The sequence below is a fragment of the Epinephelus moara genome, chromosome 17 (assembly GCF_006386435.1).
Source record: "Epinephelus moara isolate mb chromosome 17, YSFRI_EMoa_1.0, whole genome shotgun sequence".
In the NCBI taxonomy this organism is placed as follows: Eukaryota; Metazoa; Chordata; class Actinopteri; order Perciformes; family Serranidae; genus Epinephelus; species Epinephelus moara.
The window spans coordinates 30,533,079-30,544,180 of NC_065522.1; the positions used below are offsets into that span (position 1 = coordinate 30,533,079).

An 11,102-nucleotide genomic window follows, 5' to 3' on the forward strand; every position below is an offset into this window, starting at 1 on the left:
ATTATAATATAGGCTGAAGTGTTAATAAAACCTAACTGATGAGGAAATACATATTACTTGTTTTCTTGTTCATTTGATATAAAGAACTGTTTCGAGTCATCATTAACAACCAGGATTGGAATTCTAAAGGTGAAACAATACCCAACTCTAAATGCTGTTTGCTCACAGCAGAAGAAGAATGACATTCTTACCCTGGTGTTCTCATTTCATACATGTCCAGAGCCTTTTCAACCCTCTGTTGCTCCAGAGTTCAATCTAAACCAGCAATGTTTCTGCCACTGCTGTTGAAAAAACACATATATGACCTTTGTCATGTGGCTGCCTTTGAACTCTTTTCCCGCACACAGAATGGCTGAAGAATTTCTCCTCTTTGGGGATTCTCATGTGTGTCACAGCGTGGTCACTGCGTATAAAATATTTTTTACAATACGCTCAGTTAAAAGGTTAATCTCCTAAACTAAACCTCAAATGACCATTGACCTTGAAGGGAAAGAGATTTTTTGGAAAACAATGCTATTTTGAGGCAAAAAAATGCTAGTGGAAAACAATGCTATTTTGAGGCAAAAAAATGCTAGTAAGAATGCCTGTAGCAGACACACACTTGAACGTTCAGATGAATTATTGCCATGGATGGATTACTGGACGGGCCTACAGGGGCCGGCTGGCCTTAATCTTAAAAATTGTTCTAGAATATCGACACACGTATCAACCAGGAAGAGACTCACAATGACGACAGAGAAATTAAAAAAAAGACCAAAAAGAAAAACAAGAAGACGACAAAAAAACTACAGACAATAGTCAAAGTCAACTTTATCGTCAATAAGCAATTGCACAGTAGAATGAAATTACGTTTCTGTGAACACTGCAGTCTGTTGATTGGTCAATAGCAGATGGTCACTCTGCTCAGGGCTGAGTTGTGGCTGGTTTTGTGGAGCTGTTGACCAGTTGGGGTAAAATTCCCCAAATGTCTCTCAGAGTTAAACATCTGTCCGACATGTCTGAGGTTCTCTTGGGCAAAAAGCTGCAACACAGAGCTTTAATATAAATCTCCTGCTGCTTCTTTCCTCCACACTCCCTTTCGTTCACACAGGTGGAGTGGCTGTGCTTTGAAAAATCCCAAAATGATTGTTTTCACCTGTGGGTCAAAATCAGCTTCCTCCTTTTGACCACTAGATGGCGACAGATTCCTTTAAAACACAGGTAAGAGTTGTTTTTACTTTAGATAACATATTGCTCATGTTATATTCTCCCTTCACATTCAACATACTTTAAATCCTTTTTCTTTTTGCAAAATAAAAGCCACAATTTCCCAAAAAATTAAAATGCCCACGTTTTATGTTTTTAACAGGTGAAAATGAATAATGAGCCTTTATTATTTTCATGGGGTATATACCACATCATTACCAGTACTTCTACTACTGCTAAACTGCTGCTACTAAAAGTGGTGTAAGGTAGTTAACAGTGCACAATATTGTGGGCGACTGCAGCGAGATCAGCGATTCGATCCCTGGCCCCTCAAGTCCACACATCCGATGGCTGTTCCATCAGTGTGCGTATGTGGTTACGGAGTAGCAGGTGGCACCATGTATGGTAGATGTGCTCAGCTTGTCAGTCTTGACAGATTTTGCACCTAAACAAGAAACTGTAAATTGCATCAACTTGTCACATGACCAAATAGAGACTTGACACTAGGCAACATCAACATACATGTTACCCAACAATCATCATTGCATGCATGTACATGACAAAAGTATGAAAGAAACAAGAAATTATTTATTTAATTGAATCATTTTTAAATTAAATAAAGTTTATTCATGGTTTTTCGGGTTCATGTAGAATCAGCATATCATTTTGTTGTAGATTGCTACTAACTATTTTACAAAAAGGAAAGAAAAGAAAAAAAGAAAACTATAACAGAGATGTGTTGGCATGTTTCAGGTCAAATAGCCTGTAGCAAATGGCACCATTTTTAATGTAATGGGATTTTTTTTTCTTTAGAAACATAGCTGTAGTTCCGAGGTGGAAATCTGAATCATTTGCAAGGTCCAGTGCAACCGCACTACCTGTGCTGTCTATATTTACACCCCTGGCTGCTGCTGCTTTTACAATAGGGAGGGAGGAATTATTTCTTTTTAAAAATCATGAAGACTTCCGCCTGCGCTGTATTCCTCAACCCGTAAAATCCTCTGAATTTAGAGAGGGGACACAGAAGAGACAAAAAATTGGCATGAGAGCCAGGTAGAAAAAAATTGCTGTTTCTATCAAAGGAGTCTGGTGACTGGACGGGGGTAGCAGCAAAACCTATCTTAGCCACATGAAAAAAAAAGGATCACCAATGTAAAAGAACACTTTGTTAAGGGTATTTTCAACACCTCACCTTGCTGTCAGACAGCCCTTTACAATGGCAAACTGATGCAGTTACATGATGCTCTCCTAAAAGGAACCAGACTCCACTGAAAGAATCAGTAATTTTACCTCACAGAACACAATGAGTCGCTGGTCTTCAGCTGCCCTTCAATTGGACAGTTAGTTTGTGTTATTGTGTGACTTTTGGAAGTGACCTAACCATGCCAGTTCTCTAGTCTGCTCCTCCAAACTGGGAGTGTAAAGCTGATAACACAATTTCAAATGAAGGCTGAATCATGAAGGTCGCTCAGCGGTGTCCCCTCTGATGCGCCTGTCCGCATCAGCCCAAGGCCTAGCCCTTGACTGCACAGTGCCGCTGCACATAAGATGAGAGAAGGAAAGATGGCAAAAACTATGCAGAGGAGCTGTGGACTGTAAAAACTGAGCATCTCTGACAGACAAATCTTTTTACCCCACACTGAGTAACTTAATTGTTTTTGGTTAGTATTGAGTGTCACATGACTGACTGACAGAGGTTCTCTGGTCTCCTTCCAACCATTATCACTGTCATCAGTCGCAGGTTTAGAAGAGTCTTCCATCTTATCATCAGTCTCAGGTTGAAAATGTGTATCTGGCTGATTCTGGTCCTCCACAGTCCTCTCTGTTAACTTCTGGTTCCATCTGTGTAGTTGAGCTGCTGGCTGGAGACTCTGCCTCTCTGCTCTCCTCAGTTTGAGTTTGATGAGGCTGAGCAGACTAACAAACAAAACATTAAAAGTTTCTGAGTTGTTAAGGCCAAGTGAATCTTTAGTGCCAAACACTGCAGCTGAAAAGTTTCTCTCTTGTGTGGGATTTAATGCATTTGTGTAACTGTCCAGTTTGTGCAAAAGATTTCATACAAACACTGAAGCTGAAAAGTGTTTGTCCTGTACGAGTTCTCATGTTGTTGTTTTTTTAGTCTTTTTCCAAATAAAATATATTTTTTCACACTGAATAGATTAATCAGTTTTCCCCATCACAAGTTTTCCTTATGTGTGCATGTAAATATCCACATTGTGTAAACAATTTTCCACAAGTTGAACAGCTGAATGGTTTCTCTCCTGTATAAGATCTCATGTGTATCATTAAAACACTACTGTAACCAAATATTTTCCCACATTAAAAGCAGTAATATGATTTCTCTCCTGCATAAGATCTCATGTGTGCTGTCAGATTTCCACTTTGACTAAATCTTTTCCCACCCTCAGAGCAACGCAATGGTTTCTCTCCAGTATGAGCCCTCATGTGTTTCTTTAAAACACTACTGTAACCAAATGTTTTCCCACACTCAGAGCAGCTAAATGGTTTCTCTTCTGTGTGCGATCTCATGTCTTTTTAATTTTTTACTGCAAACACATCTTTTCCCACTCAGAGCAACTAAATGGTTTCCCTCCTGTATGAGATCTCATGTGTACCCTCAGAGCTCCACTTTGAATAAATCTTTTCCCACACTTGGAGCAATTTAATGGTTTCTCTGCTGTATGCGATCTCATGTGTCTGTTCAGATGATGATTTCGACTAAATCTTTTCCCACACTCGGAGCAGCTAAATGGTTTCTCCCCTGTATGAGATCTCACGTGTACCCTCAGAACTCCACTTTGACTAAATCTTTTCCCACACTCAGAGCAACTAAATGGTTTCTCCCCTGTATGAGATCTCATGTGTACCCTCAGAGTTCCACTTTGACTAAATCTTTTCCCACACTCAGAGCAACTAAATGGTTTCTCTCCTGTATGTGATCTCATGTGTCTGTTAAGATCTCCATTGCGACCGAATCTTTTCCCACACTCAGAGCAACTAAATCGTTTCTCATCAGAGTTTAAACCTGACTGAGGTTCTCTTGTTTCCACCAAATCACTATCACTGCCATCAGTCTCTGGTTCAGAAGACTCTCCAGTCTCGTCATCAGTCTCAGGTTGTAAATGTGTATCTGGATCTGAGTTCCTGGCTGGTTCTGCTCCTCCACAGTCCTCTCCCTCTGCTTCTGTTTCCATCTGTTCAGTGTGTCTTTGATGAAGCTGTGAGGACTGAGGTTTCTCTTCATCATCTTCACTCTTCACAGGGACAGGAGTGGATGTGAACTTGGTGATATCATCCTCCTCCAGCCCTTGAAGCTGCTCTCCCTCCTGACTGATGCAGAGTTCCTCCTGTTCCTCTTTAATGTGTGGAGGCTCTGGGTCCTCCTGGTCCACACTGGAGCTCCACTCCTGCTGCTCAGGGGGAACCTCTTCTTTAACCACCAACAGCTGCTGGACGTCTGCAGAAAACAGGAAACAGGAAACACAACACACAATAGGCTTGGGTGATTGGACGAAAATATCGCCATCGGCTGAGTACATCATGGTTGGTTTCATTTTGGGCGATTTTTTGTCATTTTATTTTGCTAAATTAATGGTCTGTCTCCACAGAATTAAACTCGGTACATATAGTCCATAATAACTATGTAGAGCACAATTCAAAGTGTGTGCGGATTGGAACTGGCAGCTTCACACTTATTTCCGACAAGTCTTTCACAAAACACGTCAGTGATGGCGGAGCTGAAAGTTACGGCCGAGATCCACTGGCAACGGGAGCGGCGCGACACGTCTGCAGCGCGAGTCCCGTAGCAGTGGATTTTAAATGCCGCTGAAGTACAAGACACTTTGCGTTGTGCGCTATGAACGTGAACATAACGGCAACTCAGTCAAAAGTTAACCACTAAAATAAAAAATAAATAAACTGCCTTTGAAATGTGGGGCATAGAACAGAAATGACAGAAATGACAGAAATGATAGCAATTCACTTTAAAGTTGAAAAAACAACATCTAAATTATAATTAAATTTCAGCTGAAATGAGAGGCCTTTTGCTCCGTGCAGTATGAATGTAAACCTGCACACTATCTGACAACAACTTACTACTCAAAAAAGATTAATTGCTGCTGAATTCATTTTCTAGATCAAAGTACTGCCAAACTGCGCTGGTTTGGCGAGGACATCGCCCTTATTTCCCACCGTGCAGTTTTAAAACTCCAGTCTGCTCTAGCATTACCCGGGAAGGGGAACTGCTGTCTGACAGCTCTGTAGCACCCACTAGTGGCGGGAGGCTGCATGACATTTAAGAGGCCTTCTACATGAATAAAACACTAATTGGTTTACCAACTAATATTTCTGGTGCCAAGTAGCAAGGGGGCAGACATTTAATTGTTTAAATGTGTAATCTCGCATCCATTCTGTTTCAACTAAAGCTGTGCTCATACCACTAAGATACTGCAGAAAGCTCTACGGCTCAAAATTTTGCATTCTAGAAATGAAAGATGCATCATCACAACCAGCTGCTGTTACTGATGTCTAAAAAATACTGAATTCATGAGAGATTTCATGTTGAATATTGTCAAGTTTTGGAGGAAAAGTGTGACTGCCTGAGAGTTTTTCCTTATCCGCTGTGAGGGTCCAAGGACAGAGGGATTTCGTATGCTGTAAAGCCCTCTGAGGCAAATTGTGATTTGTGATAGTGGGCTTCATAAATATTGATTGATTTACCAAGCTGTGATTTTAAGGGGCCGAATATGTGATCCTTCTAAAGAGGCACAATGTCTGAACATTACAATTCTGTGTTTCTATGTCTTTCCACAAATGCAATTGCAGGATTTGGCCACAAGAGAGCGAAACAATAGAGATTAACCTGTATCTGATGGTTGTCTCTCACAATGACTAAGACAACACTTTCACATCAATTCACTGAAGAAAGGTAAAAAAAAATAATAGATAAAGGAAAATCATCACACAAGTTTTGTCCCTGTTTCAAAATAAGGTAAATAAACACAGATAAACACAGAATACATATGTGGAAATCAGATATATTGGATCCTAATCACAGGAAGCAAACATGATACCTGTGCCCCTCATGAATTTAGAAATCCCACTAGATTGTTACAGAGCACGTTTGTCCGTATTAAATATCCAAACAAGAAAAAAACAACCAATGCATGAAAGCTGGGGGGAATAACAGCAAACAGCACCAGAGAAGGCAACAACATCGGAGAAGCGAACAACACCGGGGCCCTTTTTCACAGAGCAGACTCAACAAACTCTGAGCCGGCATTCTACTGCGCCACAGCGCCACTACAGCGGTTGTGAGGTGTATTGCACATTGGCAGTAAGAGGCTCTAGCCTTGGACCAAGACTTACAACCAATGTGCAATTCACCTCCCAACCGATATAGTGGCGCAGTAGAAAGCAGGTGCACTCATTCATTGCAGGACGAAGAAAGCGTGAAGAAAATTTCAAGACGTCCCGAGATAAAATGCATGTTTATTGAACAATAACGGACATGCAAACACACGGCAACCCTCGTACACCTTCCTAACATCTGTGCCTATGAGGTGAGTACATTACATGTTTGATTTGAACGTTTATGGAGACGTGAATCGGTCTAGACCGGGAACCCCCACACGAAAAACGGGGTTCGTTTTCAAGATGTTCATGCAATTAACGTCTTGGTCCAAGGCTAGCTCAGGCTGAGATGCAACAAACCTGCGGACCAGCAGGTTTGTTCCACTGAGTATGTTACTATAGTAACCGACTCAGGGTTATGCTGAACTGCTTTTGTGAAACGGAAAACTCGGAGTTTCCTTCATCATCTCAGGCTGAACACACTCAGAGTTTTCACTAATCGTGCTTTCTGAAATAGGGCCCAGAGAAGCTAACGACACCAGAGAAGCTAACGGCACCAGAGAAGCTAACGGCATCAGAGAAGCTAACGGCACCAGAGAAGCTAACGGCATCAGAGAAGCTAACGGCTCCAGAGANACTTTAGACATGTTCACACTTTAAAAACACAACAAAGACACTCTGCTAACACACGTTTCCAACAGACGCCATTTTGCTCAAACAGTGTGACGTTAGCGACAGTAAAGAATACAGCTTCCGGGGTAAACGAGTTAATGGGCTTCAAAATAAAAGTCCAGAAGTGTTACTGGAATTGCAGACTGTCCTTTAGAAACACAAGCAGATAGATAAATGAATGAAAAACACTCTTTAGAGAATGATATTCATTGACCTTAAAAGTTTATTCTTGAACTTGGAAAGAAAAGCTACAAAACATTTCACAAAACAAGGTCCAAATAAGTTGTTTAATCAACCAGCAAACATTGTGAAAGACTCAGTTTTAAGTTGTTTAGCAGGTGTATCATATCTCAAACTATATACAGTTCTTTCCCCTCCAGGTAGGATCAGAACAAAGGATTAAGAAAAGCATTAACCCGAAAAGAAATATGAGACCTGAAGTATTCCTCCTTCAAGTTTAATCTGACCTGACTGCATGGATGAAATCATTAATATCCTAGAGGACCCTTTACATACAGCATGTGAGCAAAGAGAAAGAGGCACAACATAACGTCTTGATATTCTGTGCATACGCCCTTTTATTTATAATATAGGCTGAAGTGTTAATAAAACCTAACTGATGAGGAAATACATATTACTTGTTTTCTTGTTCATTTGATATAAAGAACTGTTTCGAGTCATCATTAACAACCAGGATTGGAATTCTAAAGGTGAAACAATACCCAACTCTGAATGCTGTTTGCTCACAGCAGAAGAAGAATAATGACATTCTTACACTGGTGTTCTCATTTCATACATGTCCAGAGCCTTTTCAACCCTCTGTTGCTCCAGAGTTAAATATGAACCAGCAATTTTACTGCTGCTGCTGGTGAAAAAAAACATATGACTTTTGTCATGTGGCTGCCTTTGAACTCTTTTCCCGCACACAGAGTGGCTGAAGAGTTTCTCCTCTTTGGGGATTCTCGTGTGTCACAGCATGGTCACTGCGTATGAAATTTGTTTTTTTTTTTTACAACATGCTCAGCTAAAAGGTTTATCTCCTAAATTAAACCTCACATGACATGCAAAATCTTGTATCAAACGGAGCAACTAAAAGGTTTCTCTTCGTATGAATCTACGAGTGTCGCGTAAGACTCGAGTGAACAAATTTTTTTTTTATTTTAATCAAACGCAGCAACTTACCTATTTGTAGTTAATAGCAAGTGTCATATAACATCTAATCAGGAATCTGATGAGCCTGTTGGGACTGACAAACACTACACTGATGGTTTCTGACTTGTTCAGGCTACGTGAATCTTTGATGGTGACAAACACTGCAGCTGACAAGTTTCTCTCCTGTGTGGCTGTTCATGTGTTTGTGTAACCATCCAGTCAGTGTTAAAGATTTCATACAAACGCTGAACTTGAAAGGTCAGTCTCTTATATGAGGTCCTGTGTGTTTTTAGAGTCTTATTCCATGTAAAAGATTTTTTTACAAACTGAACAGCTGAATCCCTTTCCTTCCTCATGTGTTCTCATATGTGTATATCAATTTAAACTTTGTCTAAATGATTTTCCGCAAACTCAGCAGTGAAAAGATTTCTCTCCTGTAAGACATTTCATGTGTACCTCAAAAACGCCACTGTGACCAAATCTCTTCACACATTCAGATCAGCTGAATGGTTTCTCTCCTGTATGAGATCTCGTGTTTTTTTTCAGATTTCCATTTTGAAAAAAATCCTTACCCAAACCTAAAGCAGTAAAATGGTTTCTCTCCAGTATGAATAGTCCTTCAGATGTTCACTTCAACCACATCTTTTCCGAAACTCAAAGCAAGTTAAAGGTTCCTCTCCCATGTGAGTTTTCAAGTGTTTCTTCAGATGTGCACTTTGACTAAATGTCATCTCACATTCTGAGCAGCTAAATGGTTTCTCTCCTGTGTGAGATCTCATGTGTGTCTTTAGATGTTCACTTCGGCCAAATCTTTTCCCACAGAAAGAGCAGATAAATGGTTTCTCTCCTGTATGAATTCTCATGTGTGTCCTCAGATCTCCACTTCTGCGAAATCTTTTCTCGCAGCCAGGACAGCTAAATGATTTTTCTCCTGTATGAGATCTCATGTGGACATTTAGATTTTCACTGAGGCCAAATCTTTTCCCACATTCAGAACAGCTAAATGGTTTCTCTCCTGTGTGCGATATCATGTGTCTCTTCAGATTTCCGTTTTGACTGAATCTTTTCCCACACTGAGAGCAGCTAAATGGTTTCTCTCCTGTATGAGATCTCATGTGTCTCTTCAGATCTCCACTTTGACCAAATCTTTTCCCACACTCACAGCAGCTAAATGGTTTCTCACCGACAATCAAATCACTGACAGGGACTTCATCATTTTCATGAAAGATTAAGCCTGACTGAGGTTTTCTGGTCTCCTTCCAAAAATCCTCACTGTCATCAGTGTCTGGTTCAGAAGGCGCTCCAAACTTGTCATCATATTCTGGTTGTAAATGTCTACCTGGATCTGGTTTCTCTTCATCATCGTCACTCTTCACAAGGACAGGAGTGGATGTGAACTCGGTGATATCATCATCCTCCTCCAGCCCTTGAAGCTGCTCTCCCTCCTGACTGATCCAGAGTTCCTCCTGTTCTTCTTTAATGTGTGGAGGCTCTGGGTCCTCCTGGTCCACACTGGAGCTCCACTCCTGCTGCTCAGGGGGAACCTCCTCTTTAACCACCGACGGCTGCTCGATGTCTGCAGGAAACAGGAAACACACACACACACACACACACACACACACACACACACACACACACACACGTTACAGAGAAATGTTGTCGTTCATTCACATCACAGCTCAAAAACTCCTTACTGAACTTCTACAGATCTCTGAGCATCAAACAGCTTCACAGTGTTCACTCAGCTGTGTCAGAGTGAGTGAGGTTGAGGTGAGCTTAAATTTCATAGCAGTCATAACGTACTGTTACTCTTGTCATGTCTGGAGGTTACAGTGTGGCTCTTTATTTGCTCAGGCTTAAGTGAACTATGTGAGAATGATTGTCCATAGGATGCAAGAGTTTGCTGTGAATCAGGTTTGATTACTGGCAGCCTGAGTAAATAAAATGCTGGTGTTGTATTGAAGACTTTGCCCATCGAAATCTGTTTCCCCCTAGCCCCAACCCCACCCAAGTGGCAAATGGAGCATGCATTCACAGGAAGCTGACCCCTCAGAAGCTGTACTCATGCCACTGAGGTATTGCAGAAAGCAACATTAAGTTTTTTAAGCGAGTTTTACCTGTAGAGTGTTCTATTCTAAAAATGAAAGATGAATGTCTCGACTGTCTTTTTATATTGTGAAAATGGTGTAACACAACCTTTGATTGTTGCTTTTATATGTCTTTATCATCACAGTCAGCTGCTGGTGTCAAAGAGTAATATCATCCAGGCTACTCAGCAGTGCGCCAGGTTATATAGTAAAACATATACTTCATAACATTTAAGTATGCTCCACATTGGCCAGCTGCAACATTAAAAACGATGAACACAGTAATGTTATAAAAATGCAGTCTTGAAACATTCATTTAAATGCAGTAAACCACAAAATACGTATGACTACATCTGCATTTCAAAATGAGGTGTACGAAATCAAGAATTAGATTTACTGGATCCTAATCACAGGATGTAAACACGTTGCCTGTGGTCTTTAAAAAGTCCAGTCAACGGTCATTGAGCATGGTTGTCCATATTAAATATCCAAAGAAAAAGAGAACAACTAGCGCACGAAGGCCGGGAGGAAAAATAGTTAATGACCCCTGAGAAGCTAACGACATCCGAGAAGCTAACGACACCAGAGAAGCTAACGACATCCGAGAAGCTAACGACACCAGAGAAGCTAACGACATCAGAGAAGCTAACGACA

At 40.8% G+C, this 11,102-nt stretch overlaps 3 protein-coding genes and 1 long non-coding RNA gene across 9 annotated transcripts in view; 1 reads left to right on the top strand and 3 right to left on the bottom strand.

The window, feature by feature from the left end:
* LOC126404273 (gastrula zinc finger protein XlCGF17.1-like) overlaps positions 1 to 11,102 on the bottom strand; it is a 331,284-nt gene that overhangs the window by 301,048 nt on the left and 19,134 nt on the right. The window lies entirely within an intron of this gene.
* The window catches only part of LOC126404399 (uncharacterized), a 150,415-nt gene that overhangs the window by 93,510 nt on the left and 45,803 nt on the right, over positions 1 to 11,102 (top strand). Inside the window, exon 2 of one of the 4 annotated variants that reach the window (XR_007571464.1) lies at positions 4,301 to 4,461. The exons of the other annotated variants lie outside the window; for them this stretch is intronic. This is a non-coding gene — a long non-coding RNA (uncharacterized LOC126404399). The remainder of the gene's footprint in view (positions 1 to 4,300; positions 4,462 to 11,102) is intronic. 4 annotated transcript variants of the gene reach the window in all.
* LOC126404329 (zinc finger protein 771-like) overlaps positions 1 to 11,102 on the bottom strand; it is a 46,456-nt gene that overhangs the window by 32,697 nt on the left and 2,657 nt on the right. Inside the window, exon 2 of one of the 2 annotated variants that reach the window (XR_007571435.1) lies at positions 7,822 to 9,937. Coding sequence is in view for 1 of the 2 variants with exons in the window: in XM_050067502.1 (XP_049923459.1) it covers positions 8,994 to 9,937 (944 nt within the window). In the remaining variant the exon portion in view is untranslated. Of the gene's footprint in view, positions 1 to 7,414; positions 9,938 to 11,102 lie in introns of those variants that run through there. The other variant, XM_050067502.1, reaches the window with a different exon arrangement.
* Positions 881 to 11,102, bottom strand: part of LOC126404325 (zinc finger protein OZF-like) — a 59,353-nt gene continuing 49,131 nt past the window's right edge. Inside the window, exon 2 of one of the 2 annotated variants that reach the window (XM_050067493.1) lies at positions 881 to 4,642. In XM_050067493.1, the coding sequence (XP_049923450.1) occupies positions 3,729 to 4,642 (914 nt within the window). In that variant the 3' untranslated portion in view covers positions 881 to 3,728. The remainder of the gene's footprint in view (positions 4,643 to 11,102) is intronic. The other variant, XM_050067494.1, reaches the window with a different exon arrangement.